A 24,682-nucleotide genomic window follows, 5' to 3' on the forward strand; every position below is an offset into this window, starting at 1 on the left:
CCCTTTTCCAGGGAGAATCCTGAACCAACCTATCCATGAACATACTCTCTGCCATTTCCTTAATCCTTTTTTGGGGAAATCTCTTTTATAATAACAACTGTTGGTGAACCATTCATCAGAAAACTCTTGTAAGTGTCCTTTAGTTAGATGATTGCATGGTCCTTTGTTAGAAATGGAATAAAATTTTGAAAAGAATGTCTTCTGTCTAGCTTGCTTCTTGAAGTATAAATAACCTTGAAGTTATAGCAACATTTTTTGGTTTCCCACGTATTTCATTTAAACATTGGAATTCTTATTTAGGAGAGGAATTTTACCACCTAGAATTTGTTTCTATTTCCTTTTTTTTCACTTTCTTTCTCTGTTAACAGATTCATTTAGTTATTGCTTAGAATTTAGTCATGCTTCACAAGTGCTATTGAAGATCAGTAGATGTACTGCTTGTCTAAGCAAGTATAGGGCTAATAATATGGTATCCTTATAAAAGTGGAGAAATTTGGCTCTTTTATACACACACACACACACCCCTTGGTGCATGCTACCAGATAGCTCTGTTTTCTTCCTAAGGATGCCAAAACACTCATATGGAGTAAATAATTTAAAATTATCCAGGATAGTTTTTTCTTTTTATCTTTTAAAAATTCCCTCTAAATTTTTATTTAAGAGCAGCATGGGTGAATCTTAAGGGGGACAGCAATAGTTAATGTGGCTTCTTGTTCAGTAGATTCTCTAGAGCAGGGGTCCCCAATGCCCCGGGCCACGGACTGGTACTGATCCGTGGTCTGTTAGGAACTGGGCCGCACAGCAGGAGGTGAGTGGCAGGTGAGCGAGCAAAGCTTCATCTGCCGCTCCCCATTGCTCGAGTTACCGCATGAACCCCCCCCCATGCCTCCCCCTCCCTCCCCCCCCAGTCCGTGGAAAAAGTGTCTTCCACGAAACTGGTCCCTGGTGCCGAAAAGGTGGGGACCGCTGCTCTGAACACTTGCAGAAGGTAAAGAAAAAGATGGAGATGTTGTGCCCTCCTCCCCCCACCTTTAAAAAAAAAAGTAACCTATAGCTCTGTTTTTCTCTAGGTAGTAAATTTCACTGGGGAAATGTGGGAAGGGAGAATCAAAATAGAACTTTCTATGTATCATGTCAGAAATCTCTAACGTTGAAGTCATTTCATAAATAAAATAGTTTTAGAAAAGCTATTTGAGCACATTCGGAAATGTGTCAAGGGAAAGAAAAAGCTCTTCAAAAGGGAAGGAAAGAAAATCTGTAAGCAGATAGTATGGTAGTGATGTTATAGGAAAAGATGATCCAGCTAGTTTTAAATATTATATGAGAGTATAAAGGACAAAGTTAATTGAATTGAGTGGTTTTGTAAAAGATCTAAAGTTTTTTTGGTATCGTTAAGAGAAATTATCTGAAAAGAAAGCATTTGTTTTATGTAAAAAGTATTTAAGGCAGTGTTTTTAATGAAAATTAAGCTTTTATTAAATTTGTAGTCTATTATGATTGTCACTGAACTAATATTTAATTGAGGAATTTTATTCAGAGTAACTATAATAAATAGGAAATTTCTGCAGGGTTGGTTCTGCAGAGTAATAGCTGTTAATATAACTTTTTTTTTTTTCCTGATAGGAAAGAATTGATTATTAGAAAAAATATGTTTTGCATGTATCTTTTGGGACTTTGTATAGTCCAGTTATAGGCATCCATACTTGCTGATGTAATGGACTTGTGCTTTTGTTCACATTTACATTTTGAAGATTTCTAGAAATGTCCAAGCTCAAAAGGAGTAAGAAGAAAAGGAGGCAGTAGATGGTGACATTTTGGGGATGCTTTGATTTCCTGCCTTTTTTGAGGGTTTATATTTGCTCTTAGGTATTTCACTTCTACAGTCTTAGAGTCCAGAATAAGGAATATATGAGTGAATAAATTAGGGCATGGTGAAGAAACACAGATTCTCTAATTTTTGCTATGACAGACTATCTGCTGGTTTATATGCCATGGTATTATTATTATTATTGTGATTCAATTGTTGACTTTTGCCCTTTAAGTTACTCTGACTTTATCTGAAAACGACCCTAACTAGAATATAAATTTTTTTTTTTTTTTTTTTTTTGCGGTACCCGGGCCTCTTACTGTTGTGGCCTCTCCTGTTGCGGAGTACAGGCTCTGGACGCGCAGGCTCAGCAGCCATGGCCCACGGGCCCAGCCGCTCCGTGGTATGTGGGATCTTCCCAGACCGGGGCATGAACCCGTATCCCCTGCATCGGCAGGCGGACTCTAGAATATAAATTTTATCTGCAGATTTAATTCTTTCCATGAGCTTCAGTCTTTTGAATAGTTCTCATGTCTCATTTATAATGGCTTTAAGGATTGCATTTCCCTTATGTAAGATTACTGTCATGAGGACTTCGCTGGTGGCGCAGTGGTTAAGAATCCACCTGCCAGCGTAGGCACGGGTTCGAGCCCTGGTCCGGGAAGATCCCACGTGCCACAGAGCAACTAAGCCCGTGTGCCACAACTACTGAGCCTGCGCTCTAGAGTCCGCGAACCACAACTACTGAGCCTGCGTGCCACAACTACTGAGGCTGCGTGCTACAACTACTGAAGCCCGTGCACCTAGAGCCCGTGCTCCGCAACAAGAGAAGCCACCTCAGTGAGAAGCCCGCGCACCGCAACGAAGGGTAGTCCCCACTCGCCACAACTAGAGAAAGCCCCCGCGTGGCAACAAAGACCTAACACAGACCAAAAAAAAAAAAAAAAAAAATTACTGTCATGAGCCCACCACCCATTTCCCCCTTAAGCCCTTGGCAAGTGTGGTAGGACCATAATTTGATCTATTTAAAAAATATAAAAATAACACTATTTTCCCGTGACAAAATTATGTTAATGTATCAAAATTAGAAACTACAGAGAAGCAAGATAAGAAAATTAAAATCACTTGTAATCTCACTGTCCTGAGACCTTTTACTTTTCGAGTGTTGGTTTGGCTCTCTCAGTTAGTTCCTCTTACTCTGTCTTTTACTGGAACTGTTGATTTTCTGCTGTCAGCATTTGTCTTGTTTACTTCCATTTAAAATAAAAGCTCTTCTTCCATCCAGGTGTCATGTGTCATGGCATAGCTGAGCTTCTTAAATACTTACTTTGTGCTTGGTTTCTTCTTTACTTCTGCCTGACCCCCGTCATTCAGTTGTTAGATTCCTCATCTTGTTAGAAATGCTGAGAAATGTTTTCTGAGTGATTACCACCTCTCTCCCGATGACTCCCCAGTTAATACCTCTTGTTTAGTTTTTGCTCTTGAACTCCAAACCTGTCTTTTCTATTGGACAACTCCAATTAAATGCCTCACATGCACCTAAATAAAATATGTCTAAAATTGAACTTCGTTCTTATCTCAAAACAGCGTTTTCTCCTTTGCTCTTTACCTTAGGGAATAACACTACTATTTATCTACTTGCAAAAGCCAAAATTTTAATAATTATATTTGACATCTCACTCTCCTTTTAAATACTTCATTCCCAACCACTTCTCTCTCTCTGTCTTTTTTTGTTGTTGTTGTTCTAGCTGTTATGTCCCTTCAGTGTGTCCACCTAAGTCAGTACTTTGTGTAGGTGCTCCTTCCATAATACGCTTGGGCTACTGTTTTAAGCATTTATCATGCTGTCTTGTGATGTAGTTATTGTGTTGGCTTATTCTTCCTAATTTGACAGGGAACTCTTTAAAGGAGGGACTTTGTTTCTCATTTCTTCATCCTTTGTGCCAACACAGTGCCTAGCATAAAGTAGGCTCATGAAAATATTTGTTTTGATGACTATTTTTGTTGTCAAGTAAATGAATAAAAGGAAGGATAAGGAGGAAGCAGTTTGTTTAAATTAATTCATATTATAGTCTGACTAGTCTCCTAGGATTAAAAGCAAGTCTCCTATATTAAAGCAAGACACTTAGTAATCATGGTAGAATTTTTGATAGTATGGCAGAGTTTAGTGAAGAATTTCTTATATACAGGAGTAGATTTTTTGACAAGTCTCTTAAATCACACTTGGTTACCTCTTTGGCCTAAGATTTGCTTATTAGCATTACACTATTGAGTTTGTTAGAAGTGAAATAATTAGGTTTTTCAGAAGTAAAGGCCCCAATATACCAGGTAATGGAATTAAAAACTCAGTTTTACCCTATTTTGTGGCAACTGAGGGGCTGAATCAGCGACATCAAGGCCCTGTGTCAAATTCTTTTTATTAAGTGTTTTTTTCTTTCTAATTTAATCTAAATAAGTTTAGACAATAATTTAAACTAATGAAAGTAAACTTTTACATGTTGTATAATCTAAATGATTGTTATTTTGTTTTTTTGAAATATCCTAATTTTAGTGATATTCTGATCAGGATTTACCTTGCCTCCAGAAATCTTGTTACTATTTTTATTGAGGTTTATGAAATGCAAAAGTTTAGGTTAACTATTTGCTACAAAGCCATTTTTTTTCAGTGTTTTTCAGATTATTCTTTTAGGCAAGTGCTGAGTATGTTTTTTATGTTTAAAAATTGTCTAAACTACTTTGTGTTTATAAACATGCTGTTTTTGAGATGAATGTATATTTTGACATCTAACTCGTTTCCAGGGTAATAGTAATTAATGTTTGAAGAGGTTAAGTGACATTTTATGTAGTGTAAACCTTTTTTGTACCAGGTTGATATTTTTCTAGTATGAAGAAAATAGTACTTGTTTAAAATGAAATTTAAAAACCCAAACAGAACAGTTTGAGGAAGAATTGCTGCTTTATATTTTTAAATAAAATATTATTAGTTAATTTTAGACAGTTAACCATATTGGTTAGAACGTATATGTTTGCCTTTGCATGACAATTTTGAGCACTTGAATAAAAAGATTATTTGTTTTTCAGATATCTATGGTTTCACTGTGAGTTACACATTTAATTATCTTCTCTCTTTAGATAATTGTATGGAAGAGATACAGTGACTTTAAGAAACTACACAAAGAACTATGGCAAATTCACAAAAACTTATTCCGACGTTCAGAATTGTTTCCTCCATTTGCTAAAGGAATAGTGTTTGGTAAGTGATTATTTTGAAATTGTGATTTTGAAAAGTGATGATTAGCTAATTATGTATATATACTGAACACTGAAACACTGTACCATGAAGTCAGAAGCCCCTTATTAAGATAATTCCTATCATGCCTCAAGCAATTGAAGTTGTGTTTTCATGTTCTTTTTTTTTTTTAAGATAGGAGATTCCTATTTTATTTCTCCAGTGACATATTTGCTATTGAATATAAATTAAAGGCCTGCTTGCACACCAAAGCCAAGGCCTTTAGGTGGTTCAATCAAAGAGGTAAGACCTCTGGCTGGTTCACATGAGAATCGTCCACTCCTTGGCCCAGATTTTGGGATTTTGCCAGCTTTGGATTCATCAGTAATTTCTTCAGTATCCTTAAGTGTCAGATCCTCATAGTAGTTGTCATTTATTTGAATCATTGGTGCATTTACACAGGCCCCTAAACATTCCACTTCTATAAGAGTGAAAAGTTTGTCAGGTGTAGTCTCCCCAACCTTTATTCCAAGCTTTTTCTGAGTAGTCTCCAGTATGCTGTCAGAATTTCAAAGCATGCAAGGTATAGTAGTGCAGACTTGAATATGATACTTTCAACTGGCCCTCTATTATACATTGTATAAAAAGTTGCTACTTCATATACTCTCATTGGAGGTATTTATATAACTTTTGCAGCCTTGTTCATAGCAGAGATGGGCAGCCATCCATTCTGTCTTTGGGCTAAATCCAGGACTGGAAGCACAGCTGCTGCTTTATGCCCTTCTGGGTAGTTTTTTACAATGGCCTCTATCCTCTTATAGTTTTCTGGTGTGAAATCAAATGGAGTATCTGGGTTATTCTCAGGAGTATCTCTCTGCACAAATAAGGCTCCTCCAGCTCCATTCTGCACAGTTGTCTTATGCAAATTCCTTATATGTCTTCCCCACTGGGCAGTGAGGCAGGCCGCGTGGGCCCGAGTGCCATGGAGAGGAACATGGCAGGCCAAACTGCAGACTTTTCAGGTCACCTGTTTTTTCATGTTCTTGCTGTGGTTTTGTTAACTCAGAATGCATTTACTCCTTTCTTTCATGAGAAAACAGCACCAGAACAACAACTCAAACTCTAACCGATGAAGCAAATAGAAAAACCCTGTAGGAACATGAGGTGACATTGAATTATTCTTATACAGTTGTCCCTTGGTGTCTGTGGGGGATTGGTTCCAGGACGCCCTGTGGATACCAGAATCTGTGGATGCTCAAGTCGCTTATATAAAATGGTGTTGTGTAGTCAGCCCTCTGGATCTGCAGGTTCTGCATCTATGGATTCAACCAACTGTGGATCGACACCTCATATAAGTGAAATCATACAGTATTTGTCCTTTTGTGACTGGCTCATTTCACTTAGCATAATTTCTCAAGATTCACCTATGTTGTATCAATAGCATGTGTCAAAATTTCCTTCTTGTGTCTGAATATAGTCCATTGTGTGTGTAGACACCATTTTGTTTATTTTTTCATTCATCAGTGAACACTTTGATTGCTTTTACCCTTTGGCTATTAAAAATAATACTGCTGTGAACATGGGTGTACACATATCAGTTCAATTCCTGCTTTTAATTCTTTTGGGTATATACCGAAAGTGGAATTACTGGATCATATGGTAATTTTATTTTTAATTTTCTGAGGAACCATCATATTGTTTTCCTTAGTGGCTGCTCTATTTTACATTTCCACTAGCTGTGCATAACGGTTCCAGTTTCTCTTCCTCCTTGCCAACACTTGTTATTTTCTGTTATTTTGATACTTTGGTGTTCCTTTTTTTGCCTTCGTTTTCACTTACTTAGTTTACTTTTTCTTTTTCTTTTATTTTTTGCGGTACACGGGCCTCTCACTGTTGTGGCCTCTTCCATTGCGGAGCACAGGCTCTGGACGTGCAGGCTCAGCGACCATGGCTCACGGGCCCAGCCGCTCCAGGGCACGAACCCGTGTCCCCTGCATCGGCAGGCGGACTCTCAACCACTGCGCCACCAGGAAAGCCCTTAGTTTACTTTTTTTTATATTAAATTCTCTTTGTTAAAAAAATTCTCTTTGTTAAAATAATTGATATGTTTTTTTTTTTTTTTTTGCGGTACGCGGGCCTCTCACTGTTGTGGCCTCTCCCGTTGCGGAGCACAGGCTCCGGCCATGGCTCACCGGCCCAGCCGCTCCGCGGCATATGGGATCTTCCCGGACCGGGGCACGAACCCATGTCCCCTGCATCGGCAGGCGGACTCTCAACCACTGCGCCACCAGGGAAGCCCAATTGATATGTTTTTTAATCCCTTGACTGGACCTTGACCAACAGAGTACAGAATGTTATTTCTTGTTTTTTCTATAACTTTACCATAAATTTTCTTGTATGGACAGCTTTATATTCATCCTGTTATTTATTTTAAAATTAATTAATTTTTGGCTGTGTTGAGTCTTCATTGCTGCGTGCTGGCTTTCTCTAGTTGTGGCGAGTGGGGGCTACTGTTCGTTGCAGTGCACGTGTTCTCATTGTGGCGTCTAATCTTGTTGCGGAGCACAGGCTCTAGGCATGCAGGCTTCAGTAGTTGTGGCATGTGGGCTCAATAGTTGTGGCTCACAGGTTCTAGAGCGCAGGCTTAGTAGTTGTGGAGCATGGGCTTAGTTGCTTCATGGCATGTGGGATCTTCCTGGACCAGGGCTCGAACCCATGTCCCCTGCATTGGCGGGCAGATTCTTAGCCACTGCGCCACCAGGGAAGTCCCATCCTGTTATTTTTTAAAAATCAATTTCTGCATGTGGAGTTGTAGAGTCAAAGTATATGGACGTTATTTTTCAAACTAGACAGTTTTTTTTTTCAGGTTATAAAGTACCATATGCAAATAACTCAGATGATACAGAAAACTACTTAAAATAAAAATTCAACCTTAATACCATTTTCTAGATGGTATAACATTTTAGCATAATTTTTAGACTCTGTGTGTATGTGTCTGTGTGTGCTTGTGCTTGTGTGTACATATGAGTATGCACATGCTTCTTTACCTTTCTGTACATTTAAACTTCAAAATTGAAGTCTTGCTAAATGTAGTCTTGAAACCTCTTTTTCATACAGTGGTATATTGTGATTGTCTTTTTGTATCAATAAAAGAATCTACATTATTAATTTTAATAGATGCATAGTATTTCAGTTTTTGTATATACCATGATTTATTAACCAACCTTTTACTCATATATTATTTTTAGCTTTTTGGTATTATAAACAACACTGCTTAATATTCTTACTTGTACACTGTAATGCAGATGTGCAATTATTTAATTAGGATAAATTCCTGGGAGCAAAATTGCTTGGTCAAAGGGTATGCATATTTCTGTGACTTTTGTTGCATATTGCATTATTGTTTTCAAATAATTTTAACATCAGTATTCTTTATACATTGGAATAACTTTAGAAGTCAAAGTAATGCAGGTATACCTAAGAAAATTGAAAAACAAAGCACAAAACAAAGCTAATAGAAGAATGTTCAATAAAAAGCAGTAGTTTCCTGGAGAGCAGCGTCAGGATCATGGTAGCATGAGATGATCCCTTCTTTCCCCTTCAGTCTATAACTAGTAAAACAACTCAACAAAGTTTCCTTTGCCTAACAGAACAGGATGCTGAAGAGATCCACACATTTTTACATCTGAAGGTGACTGGACTGAGCACATAGAGGAGGTGGAACCAGGGGAACAGTGGAGGTGGTACCTGCAACTCCAGCCCCTGGCCATGGTGACTGAGTCCACAGCCCCAGAGAATGCGGTAACAGCAGTGGAGGCCGCGCACATGACTCTGGCCTTCCAGCTGCAATGGCACCTGCAGCCACAGGGGACCATGCAGCAGGGCATGTGATCCCGCTGATGCACTGTCAAAAGTCAATGATACGGAAAGAATTTTAAAGGCAGCCAAGGGAAAAAAGATAGTAACCTGCAAAGGTACCCCCCCATTGGGCTTTCAGCAGATTTCTTATCAGAAACTCTATTGTCTGGGAGAGAGTGTGATGACATACTCAGAATACTGAAAGATAAAAAATGTCAGCCAAGAATAGTCTATCTGGCAAAGTCGTCCTTCATATGAAGGAGAAATAAAGGCTTGCCCACACAAACAAAAGCTAAGGCAATTTATCACCATTATACCTGTCTTATAAGAAATGTTGAAAGGAGCTCTTCTACCTGAAATGGAAAGGCAAAAGTACACAAAACTTCGAGTAAGGTGATAAATAGATAGAATCAGAAAGTACAGCTCTGTGGCAGAATAGGTTGTTAAACACAATTGTGACATAAAGATTAAAGGGAAAAAAAGCATTAAAAATAACTAGCTACTTCAACTTGGTAATTAACTCACAACATAATGGATAATATGTGACAACAAAAACATAAAAGGGGAAAAAAGAAACATAAAACGGGAAGAGGGAAAGGATGGAACTGTATAGGCAAATGAAGATATGATACTATCAGCATAAAAAGGACTATCTTATCTATGAGATGTTTTATACAAACCTTATGATAACCACAAAACAAAAAATCTAGAGCAGAAACATGAAACATAAAAAAGAGAAAACTGAGCAAAACATCACAGAAAAACACCAAACTGGGACTGCTCTGGTGTTGCAGTGGATAAGATTCTGCACTCCCAATGCATGGGGCCTGGGTTCGATCCCTGGTCAGGGAACTAGATCCCACATTCATGCCACAACTAAGGAGCCGGTGAGCTGCAACCAAATAAATAAATATTAAAAATAAAAAAATCTTAAACCCCCCCCCAAGAACACCAAACTAAAATGGCAGACACAAACACAAGAAAAAAAAACAATGAAGATAGAGAGCAACCAGAAAATGATAAATAAATGGCAGTACTAAGTCTTCATATGTCACTAATCATCCAAAATGTAAATGGATTGAATTCAATCAAAAGAAACAGTGACCAGATGGATTAAAAAATAAGACCCAACTATTTGTGGCCTCTGGGATACTCACCTCTAAAGACAAATACAGGCTCACTGTAAAGAGATGGAAGATGATACTCCAAGCAAATGGCAGCCAAAAGAAAGCAGGTGTAGCCATACTTAGACAAAAATAGACTTCAAGTCAAAAAACTAACGAGACAAAGATGGTCATTATATAATGGTAAAGGGAACAGTCTGTCAAGAAGACATGACATTTACTAATAATATATACATCTAACATAGCACCAAAATATATAAAGCAATTATATAACAGTCGTAAAGGGAGAAACTGACAGCAACATAATAATAGTAGGGAACTTTAGCACCCCACTTACATCAATGGATAGATCATCCAGACAGAAAGTCAACAAGGAAACATTGGCCTTAAATGAAACATTAGACTAGACTTATTAAATAGACATATACAGAACATTCCATCCAAAAGCAACAGAATACACATTTTTCTCAAGTGCACATGGAGTGTTCTCAAGGATAGACCATATGTTGGGACAAATATCAAGTCTCTTTAAGAAGACTGATCAACTACAAGAAGGCTGGAAAAGGTCACAAATATATGGAGACTAAACAACATGCTGCTGAACAGCTACTGGTCAATGAAGGAATCAAAAAAAGACATGAAAATAAGATGTACCAGAATCTGTGGGATGCAGCAAAAGCAGTTCTAAAACAGAAGTTTATAGCAGTATAGGCCTACTTCAGGAAACAAGAAGAATCTCAAATAATCTAACCTTACAGCTAAAGGAACTAGAAGAAAAGAACAAATGAAGCACAAAGTCAGTAGAAGGAAGAATGTAATAAAAATCAGAGTGGAAATAAATGAAATAAAGAATTAAATGAAAGAAAAGATCAGTGAAGCTAAGAGCTGGTTCTTTGAAAAGGTAAACAAAATTGACAAACCTTTAGCTAGACTCACTAAGAAAAAAGAGAAGGCTCAAATAAATAAAATCGGAAATGAAAGAGGTGAAGTTACACTGAAATACAAAGGATTATATAAGAGACTGATATGAACAAATATGCCAGCAAATTGGACAGCCTGTAAGAATTGGATAAGTTCTTAGATACAAGTTTTCAAGTCTGAAACATGAAGAAATATAAAATCTGAATAGACTGATTACTAGTAAAGAGATTGAAACAGTAACCAAAAACCTCCCCAAAAAAACAGAAGTCCAGGACCAGATGGCTTCACTGGTGAATTCTGTGAAACATTCGAAGAAGATTTAATACCTGTCCTTCTCAAACCCTTCCAAATATATTGAAAACAAGGGAATGGTTCTTAACACATTTTATGAGGCCAACATTACCCTGATACCAAAGCCAGATAAGGACAACACACAAAAGAGAAAATTACAGGCCAGTATCTCTGATGAGCATAGATGCAAAAATCTTCAACAAAATATTAAACAAATTGAATACAACAATACATTAAAAGGATAATACACCAAGATCAAGTGACATTCCTTCCAGGGATGCAAGGATGGTTCAGTGTCTGCAAATCAATTAACGTTCTACACCACATTAATGAAATGAAGGATAAAAATCATATGATCATTTCGATAGATGCAGAAAAAGCATTTGACAGTTTTCAATATCCATTTATGATAAAAACTTTCAATAAAATAAAATGGGTACAGAAGAAATGTACCTAAACATAAACGTATCTAAACATAATAAAGGCCATATATGACAAACTCATAGCTACCATCATATTCAGTGGTGAAAAACTGAAAGGTATTCTTCTATCAGTGGGATCAGGATGCCTGCTGTTGCCACTCTTATTCAACATAGTATTGGAAGTCCTACCCAGAGCAGTTAGGCAAGAAAAAGAAATAAAAGCCATCCAAATGGGAAAGGAGGAAGTAAAACTGTCACTATTTGCAGATGACATGATTTTATATATAGAAACCCCTAAAGATTTCACCAAAAAACTATTAGAAATATTAAACGAATATAGTAAATTTGCAGGGTAGGGAATAAAAGTACAAAACTCTGTTGCATTTTTATACCCTAACAATTAACTAGCAGAAAGAGAAATTAAGAAAACAGTCCCATTTGTAATCCCAACAAAAAGAATAAAATACCTAGGAATAAACTTAACCAAGGAGGTGACAGATTTGTACGCTGAGAACTGTAAGGCATTGTTGAAAGAAATTGAAGAAGACACAAAGTAATGGAAAGGTATCCCATGTTCATGGATTGGAAGAATTAACATTGTTAAAGTGTCCATATTACCTAAAGCAATCTACAGATTCAATGCGATCACTGTCAAAATCTCAACATTTTTCACAGAAATTGAACAAAAAATCCTAAAATTTGTATGGAATCACAAAAGACCCAGAACAGCCAAAATAATCCTGAGAAAAATGAACAAAGCTGGAGATATCACACTCCCTGATTTCAAATTATACTACAAAGCTGTACTAATCAAAATAGCATGTTATTGGCAGAAAACAGGCACACAGATCAATGGGACAGAATTGAGAGCCCAGAAATAAACCCAGACATATATGGATAACTAATTACAACGAAGTAGCCAAGAAAGTACAGTGGAGAAAGGAAAGTCGCTTCAATAAATGGTGTTGGGAAAAGTAGATAGACACATGCAAAAGAATGAAACTAGACCACTACTTTATACCATATACAGAAATTAACTCAAAATGGATTAAAAATTTGAATGTCAGATCTGAAAGCATAAAATTCCTAGAAGAAAGCATAGGCAGTACTCTCTTTGATATTAGTCTTAGCAATAACTTTTTGGATATGTCTCCTCAGGCAAAGGAAATAAAGGCAAAAATAAATGGGATGACATCAAACTAAAAAGCTTCAGCACAGCAAATGAAACCATTAACAGAATGAAAATACAACTTACTGAGTGGGAGAAGGTACTTGCGAATCGTATATCTGATAAAGGGTTAATATCCAAAATATATAAAGAACTCATACAACTCAACAACAAAGAAAACCAAACACCCTGATTAAAAAATGGGCAGAAAGTCTGAATAGATCTTTTTCCAAAGACATACAGATGTCCAACAGGAACATAAAAGATGTTCAACATCACTAATTATTAGGGAAATGCAAATCAAAATCACAGTTAGGTACCCCCTCATGCTCATTAGGATGGTGATTATCAAAAGTGTTGGAGAGTTCCCTTTTCTCCACACCCTCTCGAGCATTTATTGTTTCTAGATTTTTTGATGATGGCCATTCTGACTGGTGTGAGATGATATCTCATTGTAGTTTTGATTTACATTTCTCTAATGATTAATGATGTTGAGCATTCTTTCATGTGTTTGTTGGCAGTCTGTATATCTTCTTTGGAGAAATGTCTATTTAGGTCTTCTGCCCATTTTTGGATTGGGTTGTTTGTTTTTTTGTTATTGAGCTGCATGAGCTGCTTGTATATTCTGGAGATTAATCCTTTGTCGTTGCTTCATTTACAAATATTTTCTCCCATTCTGAGGGTTGTCTTTTGGTCTTGTTTATGGTTTCCTTTGCTGTGCAAAAGCTTTTAAGTTTCATTAAGTCCCATTTGTTTGTTTTTATTTCCATTTCTCTAGGAGGTGGGTCAAAAAGGATCTTACTGTGATTTATGTCAAAGAGTGTTCTTCCTGTGTTTTCCTCTAAGAGTTTGATAGTGTCTGGCCTTACATTTAGGACAATGTAGTTTTAATAGAGTCTTTTTTTCTTATACTACATAGGTAAGTCAAATTCATGCTGCATGCTAGTTTGCTAAATATTTGGACTGTGCCTTTTGTGGTAGACAGTCTCCAAGATGGCCACCTGTAATCCTCCTCTCCTGCTAGTTACACATTGGTGTCTTCTCTTCCCACGGATTGGTCTTTGGGACCAGTAGCATAAGGAAAAGTGACAGTATGTCATTTCTGAGATTAGGTTGTAAAGGCCATGGCTTCTCTCTTGGGGATGTTCCCTCCCTCTCTCTCATTACTTGCTCTGAGGTTTACCAGCTTTCATATTGTAAGGACACTCATGCAGCCTATGACGAGGCCCCCATGGAGAGGAACAGGGGGCAACAGCCAACACCCTGCAGGCATCTGACACCTGGCACAACCATGTGAATGAACTTAGATGCAGATTCTCCAGTTCCTGTAGAACTTTGAGATGATTGCAACACTGACTGACAGCTTGACTGCAGCCTCATGAGAGACCTTGAGCTAGAACCATCCAGCCAAGCCACTTTTGGATTCCTAACTATCAGAGGTTGTGTGAGATACTAATGTTTATTGTTGTAGGCTGCTAAGTTTGGGGGTAGTTTGTTACATAGCAATGACTACTTAATAGATTTTTTTTTTTTTAACCTGTAAGTAGAGTGCTGTTATGACAAAAACCAAAAAATCTGGAGAGTGGCTTTGGAATGAGCCATGGGCTTTGAGGAGAGTGTGAGGGCCTGAAGTGTCCCGAAGAAGCTATTCATAGAAGCCTCACGGTCGTTGATAAGACTGCAGGTGAGGGTTTGCAGGAAAATCAGGTAACTGTTACTGGAAATTAGAGGAAGGTAGTGGATCCTTCTTATGTAGTTGCAGAAAGTCTAGCCACATGGTTGCATACAGTTATTTGGAAAGTAGAAAATGTACCAAAGAAGAGGGTAATGTAGCTAAGGAGATTTCCAACCAGAGTGTTTATAAGTATGGTGTGGTTTCTTCTTGCTGCTTTTAGTAAAATGTGAGAGGAGAGAGAAATTAAAGGAAGGATTGTTTTTGTGGTGGCTTAAAACAATAGAACTTTATTTTCTTGCAGTTCTGGGGGCCAGAAGTCTGAAATAAGTATCTTTGGGCAGAAATCAAGGCGTCAGCAGGGCCTAGAGCCTCTAGGGAAGAATATGTTCCTTGCCTCTTTCAGTTTTTGGTGACTGGGTGTGTTCCTTGGCTTGTGCCAGCATCATGTCAGTCTTCAAAGCCCTCATCTTCAAACCTCTGTCTGCTTCATCTTCATATTGCCTTCTCTGTGAAATCTCTCTCTGTTTCTCTCTTATAAGAACATTTGTGATGGCATTTAGTGCCCACCCTGATAATTCAGGATAATCTCAAGATCCTTAATCAAAAGTGCAAAGACTCTTTGTCCAAATAACATATCATCTACAAGTTCCAGGAATTTGGACCTGGTATCTTTGGGGTCATTTTTTAGACTATCGCATATATTCACCTTCCTCCCTCCCTCCATGTCTCCATCCCTCTCTCCCTTCCTTCTTCCTTCCTTTCTTCCAAAACTTTTAAGATCATGAATATATCCTGCTCTTCTACAAAATTGCCTCTTAGATTTAGCATCCATTGATTCTTGCATGAACCAATGTTTGCATGATGGCTACAAAATAATGATTTTTCCAGTTCCAGCACCCCTTCCACATTAATGATTATCCTCCCTTCTCACTTTATCTGTGTATCTTTGTTAACTATTCTTCTTTTTACTTGTATCTGTTTATCTGTCTATACAGCTATATGTCTGTGTATTGTATCTGTCTGTATATTTATCCATCTATCCATTATTTATTTGGACACATATACCTATTTTTTTCCCCTAATAGTTTAGAATTCATTAATGTACTTAATTATTTTGATGCTCAAATTGTCCTAGTTTTGACCAGTAGGAGACCTTTTACTCTGGCTTTTCTGTCCTTGTAACTTCTTCCTATCAAATTTTTTCTTTTAAAGTACTTCTTACTTTTAGGCATAAGAAGATGTTCATTGCTCATCTTGAATTTATTATGCTCCAGCCCTGGAATCAGCCGTCTTTTCACAGAGCCCTGGTTGCTTTTTGTGGGGAATGATTTTAGAAACTATGTTAGTTATCAATTTATTGCATTTTAGCTCCAAATCAACCTTTTATTGCCTTATTGGACCTACTGTTCCAACTGGCATGTATAAACTTAATCTGCAGAGGGTGTTGGAGGGACCCTGCGGGAGATAGGGTTTGGGTGTACTTCTATTCCTGCTTGCTGTGTTGCCAGTGGCATGTGCGTGTGTGGGCTGCCCAGTGTGCTCATCCTCTAGCAAATTTTGTTGCCAGTTCCTATCTGGGGCTTCCTGCCTTCCACCCTTGGCCTGCTGACACCACAGCAAAATTTCTTGTTTGTCAGTTCCAGCCTGCAGTTCTTGCGCACCGACTTTGGCCCTCCTACTATGGAACAGGTGTGGCTCGGGCAGCCCAGCTAACTCCTCTTACCCAGTGTGCTGCAGCCACAGTCTCCATGAGATCTGAAGTCCAGCCTTGGGGACGAGGCGCCCCTTACAAGTACTGCCTTTGGTTTTCTCTCTCCACCCTAGGATATTCCTTATAGTTCTCTTTTATTCCTTCTTAGTAGTTAATCTTGTGTAAATAGTTAATAATTCTTTGTAAGACTTTTCCTGTTCAAATTGTTGTGTGGATTCCATTTTTTGGCTGGACTCTGGCTGCCACAGAGACGAAAGAGACAACTGCCTGGGCAGTAGATAAGCTCATGGTAGCTTGCTTTTAGGCAAGCTTGCTTTTAGGCACTGTGTTGGGAAACACAGTGCATTTATGTACATACATATTACAATGCATACATAATACATACTTCCATTCATATACAAACCTGCATATATACATGTATATGTACACATATATTTTTATATTCACGTACATATACATATTTCAGAGTTGTTTATGATAGCTTTTGCCAAACAAATTTTTACATGTTCAGTTCTATTCTTTTTTTTTTTTTTTGCGGTACGCAGGCCTCTCACTGTCGTGGCCTCTCCCATTGCGGAGCACAGGCTCCGGACGCGCAGGCTCAGCGGCCATGGCTCATGGGCCTAGCCTCTCCGCGGCATGTGGGATCCTCCCGACTGGGGCACGAACCCGTGTCCCTTGCATCGGCAGGCGGACTCTCAACCACTGCACCACCAGGGAAGCCCTTCAGTTCTATTCTTGCATGCCCCTCCACTAACCTCCCTGCCAAGATTTTGCAGTTTTGGTCCTGATTAGAAAGGTCTCCCATACCTACATTTGCTTGTAAGATGATTTTTATAGCTTAAAAAGTTCTTTTTAATATCCATGTGGAATTTATATTTGAATGGGATATCAGATGATACTCCATTTTACTGTTCTTTCAGATGGTTAGGTGTCTAAGATCATTTATTAAATAATCCATATTTTTCCTAGTGAAATCTTTGTTATACTTTTCATATGCGTTGCCATGAATTAAAGGTTTTCTTCTTTTGTGGCATTTATTTGTCTATTCTTACATTAATTCCTGTTTCTATACCATGTTGATCTTCGTATAATGGCTTTAGAGAGTATGTTCTGATACCAACTATATTTCTCATCAACATTGGGGAAATTGCTGCCTTTCAGGATCACCCTGGAATTCCTGGGGCTCTTACATTGGTGCTTCTTGGTTTTAAGAAGCCGTGCCAATTATCCATTTATTGCCTCTTAGCTTCAGGTCCCTTCTTCTTTTTTTTTTTTTTTTTTTGGCCATGCTGCGAGGCTTGCAGGTTTTTAGTTCCCCAACCAGGGTTTGAACCCATGCCCTCGGCAGTAAAAGCGCAGAGTCCTTACCACTGGACCTCCAGGGAGTTCCCCTTCAGGTCCCTTCTTTCATTTCCCGTTCTGCATTAATGGGTTGGACTCTGTAAGCATTTTCCTTTACAGTGAGTATGCAGTTAAGCTTCACAGTAGAGGACACTGGAGGGGCATTGTGGGAGGGTGAGGTCTTTTCTTCTTCTTTTCAGTGTTCTATGGGCTTTGGTTTTCATTTTGCTTTTGCTGCACCATTGCCAGAGGCATCTGCCTCAGCTGTATACCTAGAGCTCAGGCTCCTGATAAGCTTGCAGCCCCAGCCAATTGATGGCCATCTAGCTAAGCACACCAAGGTCCCCCAGACCTATTGGAGAATGGGCTTCAGACTCTCTGACTTCCTCTGTGTACCTGCCTCTCAGCTTCAGCCTGCTAGCACCCTGTACCCCTCCTGACAGGGACACTGTAGACCTAAGGCCTTGTTGCCCTGCAGGTGAACAGATTCTTGATGCCCCTCTCCTTCTCCATGCATGTCTGACAGCTTTGGCCTGCCTTTATTACTTCAGAAAGTCATTTCCTGTGGCCTTCCCGACACTGCCACTGTGTCTCCCAGGCCTTGCATTACCTTGCTTGTGAGTGGGCTCCCAGCACTGTGACTCTCTCGTTGCCCACCCGCCAGACTTGTCCCTTCTGAAGCCTGCAGGGGTCTTTCCTGGCAACTGTGGACCAGTTCTGGCCCGGGAAACCCAGCAAATGTCTCCCCCATCCAGTGGCTCTAACCATACCTTTTCCAAGAAGATCTGGGTCCTAACCTTGGGGAGGGCTTTCCCCTTCCAATTTTTTTCTTCCTTGGGTACCCTGGGGTATTCTTTAGAGTTCTCTTTTCACTTTAGAGTTTCATTTTTCCATTGTCATGGTTAATAATTCTTTATATTAAACTTTTCCTGTTCCAATTACTGTGTGGTTTTGATCTCTTGACTGAACCCTACTGTCTGTCTTTCATTTTAGAAGAATTCTGGATGATCTGATGTTATCTTGTCTCCATTGGCTAAGAGTCCACGTGGCACAGGGATTTCTTCATTCTGATTTGATTGCAGGACCACAGTACAAACTGAGCTTCACACCTGCTTCCTCAGGATATTCAGCACGTTTTAACAGCTCCTTGAGATCTGGGCACAAGATGCAGAGAATCTTATATAGTATAGCAACATCAGTGGCATTTATGCCAGGATAAAGTGGTCATCGAAAGCTTCTTGCTACAATTATTTAATTTTAATAAATACTAAATATTAACAATTTATGATATATAGTGATATTTTGAAATATAAGTAATAGCAAGAAGTATCTTGGATGCATAATTAAAAAGGTGAAAAACAATTGAGGGATGTGGGCAGCTGGTCACTAGCAATAGAACCATTAGTCCTGATGGGTCCATCCATTCATTCCGTTCTCCTATTAAGCATTAGGAGGATCCACAGACTCTTTGTTATCATAGGCTATTAACCTTTGACTGCTTGCTTTTGGCCTTTGAGTCCAGACATTCCGTTGGTGCTCCACATTTCTGTTGCCTTTTGTTCATAGTTACTATCCAAGATCTATGGTTCCCTACGTTTTTTCTTGACACCTGTCCTGATTAAAGTTGCAGCTGGTTACATGCCACAAATCTGTTATTAATAGAGTCTTCTCTGATAAATTTCAGTTTAGCTCTTAATTATCTGGAAATTTTATGGACACATTTAATTCAAGAAACATTTTAGAAATAAGCACTGTGGATACAATGACTCAATCTCTGTCTTCTAAGAAACTTAGAGTCTCATAGTTGAAGTGAGCATCATGATCCAGAAGTGCTTTAGGATGTGGCATTCTTACTGTCAAGTTTTTAAATCTTGTGACACTCTACTTTTATTATGAAGATGCAAATAATTTAAAAATAGACTAATCTGAGGAGTTTTAAGAATCATACTTCTAAATCCACATCAAAAAGTTTTTTTTCTTTTGTATTCTGAAAGTAAAGAAACCTCCCTCATGTTGTACTTAACTGTCTTTTCCTCCCCCTTTCAACTCTAAGCTGTGTTGTTTAGAGACTGCTTTATTCTTACTTATGGATATATCTTCAGCATGTAGGACCATGCCTAACATATAAATGCTTGAAAAATAAATTTAGCAAAAAGAAAATGAGTGAAGATTTAAGAATTGGAGTAGTTATAGGCAATGATATTAAAAGTCAGTCACGGGCTTCCCTGGTGGCATAGTGGTTAAGAATCCGTCTGCCAATGGCAGGGGACACAGGTTTGAGCCCTGGTGTGGTAAGATCCCACATGCAGTGGAGCAACTAAGCCCATGAGCCACAACTACTGAGCCTACGCTCTAGAGCCCGCGAGCCACAACTACTGAGCCTGTGTGCTACAATTACTGAAGCCCTCGCACCTAGAGCCCGTGCTCTGCAACAAGAGAAGTCACTGCGATGAGAAGCCCGCACACCACAACGAAGAGTATCCCCTGCTCGCCGCAACTAGAGAAAGCCCGCACACAGCAGCAAAGACCCAATGCAGCCCCCCCCCCCAAAAAAAAAGTCTCATGGCAGAAATTTAAAAGTTTGATTATAGCTACTATGGGGAAATAGATACAGGAAGAGTAGAAATTTGACCAGGTTGGGGAGGACAATTTGGAATATACCTTTTCCTGTTTTTGGTAAATTTTACTACACATCTATTCTCATGTCTACACAGGAGATATTTATCAGATTATTAGACGCTTTGGCTTCAGAAGTCTCCTTTACACTCTTAAAAATTATTGAAGCTTGAAGATTGTATTTGGTTATATCTCTCAATATTTACCATACTAGAAGTTTAAAAATATTATTGTACTAAATTAAGAATAAAAACACACTTAACATGTTAATATTTTTATGAAAAATGATTTTTCCAAAGCAAAAAAACTAGAGGAGTACTATTAGTTTACTTTTGCGAACCTCCAATGCCTGTATTAAAAGAAGATAGCTGATTATTTTTTTTTAATAAATTTATTTATTTTATTTATTTATTTTTGGTGCGTTGGGTCTTCTTTGCTGTGCGGGCTTTCTCTAGTTGCGGTGAGCAGGGGCTACTCTTCGTTGCGGTGTGTGGGCTTCTCATCGCGGTGGCTACTCTTGCTGCGGAGCACGGGCTTTAGGCGCGCTTTAGGGTTTCAGTAGTTGTGGCTTGCGGGCTCTAGAGCGCAGGTTCAGTAGTTGTGGTGCATGGGCTTAGTTGCTCTGTGGCATGTGGGATCTCCCCGGACCAGGGCTCAAACCCATGTCCCCTACCTTGGCAGGCGGATTCTTAACCACTGCCCCACCAGGGAAGTCCCAACAGCTGATTCTTGTATCTGCTTCTGGATTCAGTCTGTGGTGGTGGTTTTGGTTGAAGTGTATGACGAAAATTTAGGGTCACACAGATGATGTAGTTGAAAAAGGGAGGAGTATTTTAATAGCTCTTCAGATAATTGAAGATATTCTTTGATACATAGAGCTTGACAGTGGTAAATTCCTCCTTTTTTCTGTTATTGAAGTCTAGCTGATTTACAATATTATGTTAGTTTCAGGTGTACAACATAGTGCTTTGATATTTTTAAAAATTATACTCTATTTGAAGTTATAAAATGTTGGCTATATTCTCTGTGCTGTACATTACATCCTTGTATCTTATTTATTTTATGCCTAGTAGTTTGTACCTCTTAATTCCCTACCCCTATATTGCCCCTCCCCTCAACCTTGTCTCCACTAGTAACCATTAGTTTGTTCTATGTATCTGTGTGTCTGTTTCTGTTTTGTCATACTCATTTGTTTTATTTTTTAGATTCTACATGTAAGTGAAAATATACAGTATTTGTCTTTCTCTGCCTTATTTCACTAAGCATAATACTTTCCAGGTACATCCATGTTGTTACATATGGCAAAATTTATTCTTTTCTATGACTGAGTAGACAGCAGTAATTTCTTATTCTTTTATTAACATTTTTTTAAATTGGAGTATAATTGCTTTAGAATGTTGTGTTAGTTTCTGCTGTAGAATGAAGTGAATCAGCTGTATGTCTACCTATATCTCCTACCCTGTGGACCTCCCTCCCCCGCCCCCTCATCCCACCCATCTCAGTCGTCACAGAGCACCAAACTGAGCTTTCTGTGCTTTATAGCATGTTCCTACTAGCTATCAGTTTTACGCATGGTAGTGTATATATGTCAATCGTAGTCTCCCAATTCGGCCCACCTTCCCCATCACCCCCTGGGTCCACATGTCTGTTCTGTACATCTACATCTCTATTCCTGCCCTGCAAATAGGTTCTTCTCTACCATTTTTCTATATTCCACATATATGTGTTACTATATGATATTTGTTTTTCTCTTTCTGGCTTACTTCATTCAGACTGACAGACTCTAGGTCCATCCACATCTCTACAGATGACCCAATTTCGTTCCTTTTTATGGCTGAGTAATATTCCATTGTATATATGTGCCACATCTTCTTTATCCGTTCATCTGTCATTGGACATTTAGGTTGTTTCCATGTTCTGGCTATTGTAAATAGTGCTGCAATGAACATTGGGGTACATGTGTCCTTTTGAATTATGGTTTTCTCAGGGTATATGCCCAGTAGTAGGATTGCTGGGTAATATGGTAGTTCTGTTTTTAGTTTTTTAAAGAACCTCCATACTGTTCTCCATAGTGGCTGTACCAATTTACATTCCTACCAGCAGTGCAAGAGGGTTCCCTTTTCTCCACACCCTCTCCAGCATTTACTGTTTATAAATGTTTTGATGATGGCCACTCTGACCAGTGTGAGGTGATACCTCATTGTAGTTTTGATATGCATTTCTCTAATAATTAGTGATGTTGAGCATCTTGTCATGTGCCTCTTGGCCATCTGTATGTCATCTTTGGTGAAATGTCTATTTAGGTTTTCCACCCATTTTTTGACTGGGTTGTTTGTTTTTTTGATATTGAGCTCCATGAGCTGTTTGTATATTTTGGAGATTAATCCTTTGTTGCTTCGTTTGCAAATATTTTCTCCCATTCTGAGGGTTGTCTTTTCATCTTGTTTATTGTTTCCATTGCTGTGAAAAGCTTTTAAGTTTCATTAGGTCCCATTTGTTTATTTTTGGTTTTATTTTCATTACTCTAGGAGGTGGGTCAAAAAAGATCTTGCTGTGGTTTATGTCAGAGTGTTTTTCCTTTGTTTTCCTCAAAAGTTTTGTAGTGTCCGGTCTTACATTTATGTCTTTAATCCATTTTGAGTTTATTTTTGTGTATGGTGTTAGGGAGTGTTCTAATTTCATTCTTTTACATGTAGCTGTCCAGTTTTCCCAGCACCACTTATTGATGAGGCTGTCTTTTCTCCATTATATGTTCTTGCCTTATTTGTCATAAAGTAGGTGACTATATGTGTGTGGGTTTATCTCTGAGCTTTCTATCCTGTACCACTGATCTATATTTCTGTTTTTGTGCCAGTACCACGCTGTCTTCGTTACTGTAGCTTTGTAGTATAGCTTGAAGTTGGGGAGCCTGATTCCTCCAGCTCCATGTTTTTTTCCCTCAAGATTGCTTTGGCTATTCAGGGTCTTTTGTGTTTCCACACAAATTTTAAAATTTTTTGTTCTAATTCTGTGAAGAATGCCACTGGTAATTTGATAGGGATTGCATTGAAACTGTAGATTGCTTTGGGTAGTATAATCATTTTCACAAATCTGATTCTTCCAATCCAAGAACATGGTATATTTCTTCTGTTTATGTCATCTTTGATTTCTTTCATCAGTGTTTTATAGTTTTCTGAGTACAGGTCTTTTGTCTCCTTAGATAAGTGTATTCTTAGGTATTTTATTCTTTTTGTTGCGATGGTAAATTGGATTGTTTCTTTAATTTCTCTTTTTGATCTTTCGTTGTTAGTGTGTAGGAATGCAAGAGATTTCTGTGCATTAATTTTGTATCCTGCAACTTTACCAAGTTCATTGATTAGTTCTAGTAGTTTTCTGATGGCATCTTTAGGATTTTTAATGTATAATATGTCATCGGCAAACAGTGACAGTTTTACTTCTTTTCCAATTTGTATTTGTTTCATTTCTTTTTCTTCTCTATTGCCATGGCTAGGACTTCCAAAACTATGTTGAATGAGTGGCAACAGTGGACATCCTTGTCTTGTTCCTGGTCTTAGTGGAAATGCTTTCAGTTTATCACCAGTGATGTTTGGTGTGGGTTTGTCATATATGACCTTTATTATGTTGCAGTAGGTTCTGTCTGTGCACATTTTCTGGAGAGTTTTTATCATAAATGGGTGTTGAATTTTGTCAAAAGCTTTTTCTGTACCTATTGAGATGATCATATGGTTTTTATTCCTTAATTTGTTAATATGGTGTATCACATTGATTTATTTGCATGTATTGAAGAATACTTTCATTCCTGGGACAAATCCCACTTGATCATGATGTATGATCCTTTTAAAGTGTTGTTGGATTCTGTTTGCTAGTATTTTGTTGAGGATTTTTGTGTCTGTGTTCATCAGTGATATTGATCTGTGATTTTCTTTTTTTGTGATATCTTTTTCTGGTTTTGGTATCAGGGTGATGGTGGCCTCATAGAACAAATTTGGGAGTGTTCCTTCCTCGGCAATTTTTTTGAAGCGTTTAAGAAGGATAGGTGTTAGCTCTTCTTTAAATGTTTGGTAGAATTCGCCTGTGAAGCCATCTGGTCCTGGGCTTTTGTTTGTTGGAAGATTTTTAATCACAGTTTCAACTTCAGTGCTTGTGATTGGTCTGTTTTTATTTTCTATTTCTTCCTGGTTCATGCTTGGAAAATTGTACCTTTCCAAGAATTTGTCCATTTCTTTGAGGTTGTCCATTTTAATGGCATATAGTTGTTTGTAGTAGTCTCTTACAATCCTTTGTATTTCTGCGGTGTCAGTTGTGATTTCTATTTCATTTCTAATTTTTTTGATTTGCACCCTCTCCCTTTTTTTCTTGATGAATCTGGCTAAAGGTTTATCAATTTTGTTTATCTTCTCAGAGAACCAACTTTTACTTTTATTGATCTTTGCTATTGTTTCCTTTGTTTCTGTTTTATTTATTTCTGCTCTGATATTTATGAATTCTTTCCTTCTACTGACTTTGGGTTTTCTTT

At 38.2% G+C, this 24,682-nt stretch overlaps 1 protein-coding gene and 1 pseudogene across 7 annotated transcripts in view; one reads left to right on the plus strand and one right to left on the minus strand.

Annotated features, from left to right (window-relative positions):
- RPS6KC1 (ribosomal protein S6 kinase C1) overlaps positions 1-24,682 on the plus strand; it is a 217,607-nt gene that overhangs the window by 27,602 nt on the left and 165,323 nt on the right. For 5 of the 7 annotated variants that reach the window (XM_019918312.3, XM_019918311.3, XM_019918315.3 and 2 more), the window contains exon 3: positions 4,940-5,060. In XM_019918312.3, the coding sequence (XP_019773871.1) occupies positions 4,940-5,060 (121 nt within the window). Of the gene's footprint in view, positions 1-4,939; positions 5,061-8,895; positions 9,011-13,921; positions 14,260-24,682 lie in introns of those variants that run through there. The other 2 variants (XM_073803267.1, XM_019918314.3) reach the window with 2 other exon arrangements.
- LOC101319314 (NADH dehydrogenase [ubiquinone] flavoprotein 2, mitochondrial-like) lies at positions 5,262-6,032 on the minus strand (annotated as a pseudogene).

Source organism: Tursiops truncatus, chromosome 1 (assembly GCF_011762595.2).
Source record: "Tursiops truncatus isolate mTurTru1 chromosome 1, mTurTru1.mat.Y, whole genome shotgun sequence".
In the NCBI taxonomy this organism is placed as follows: Eukaryota; Metazoa; Chordata; class Mammalia; order Artiodactyla; family Delphinidae; genus Tursiops; species Tursiops truncatus.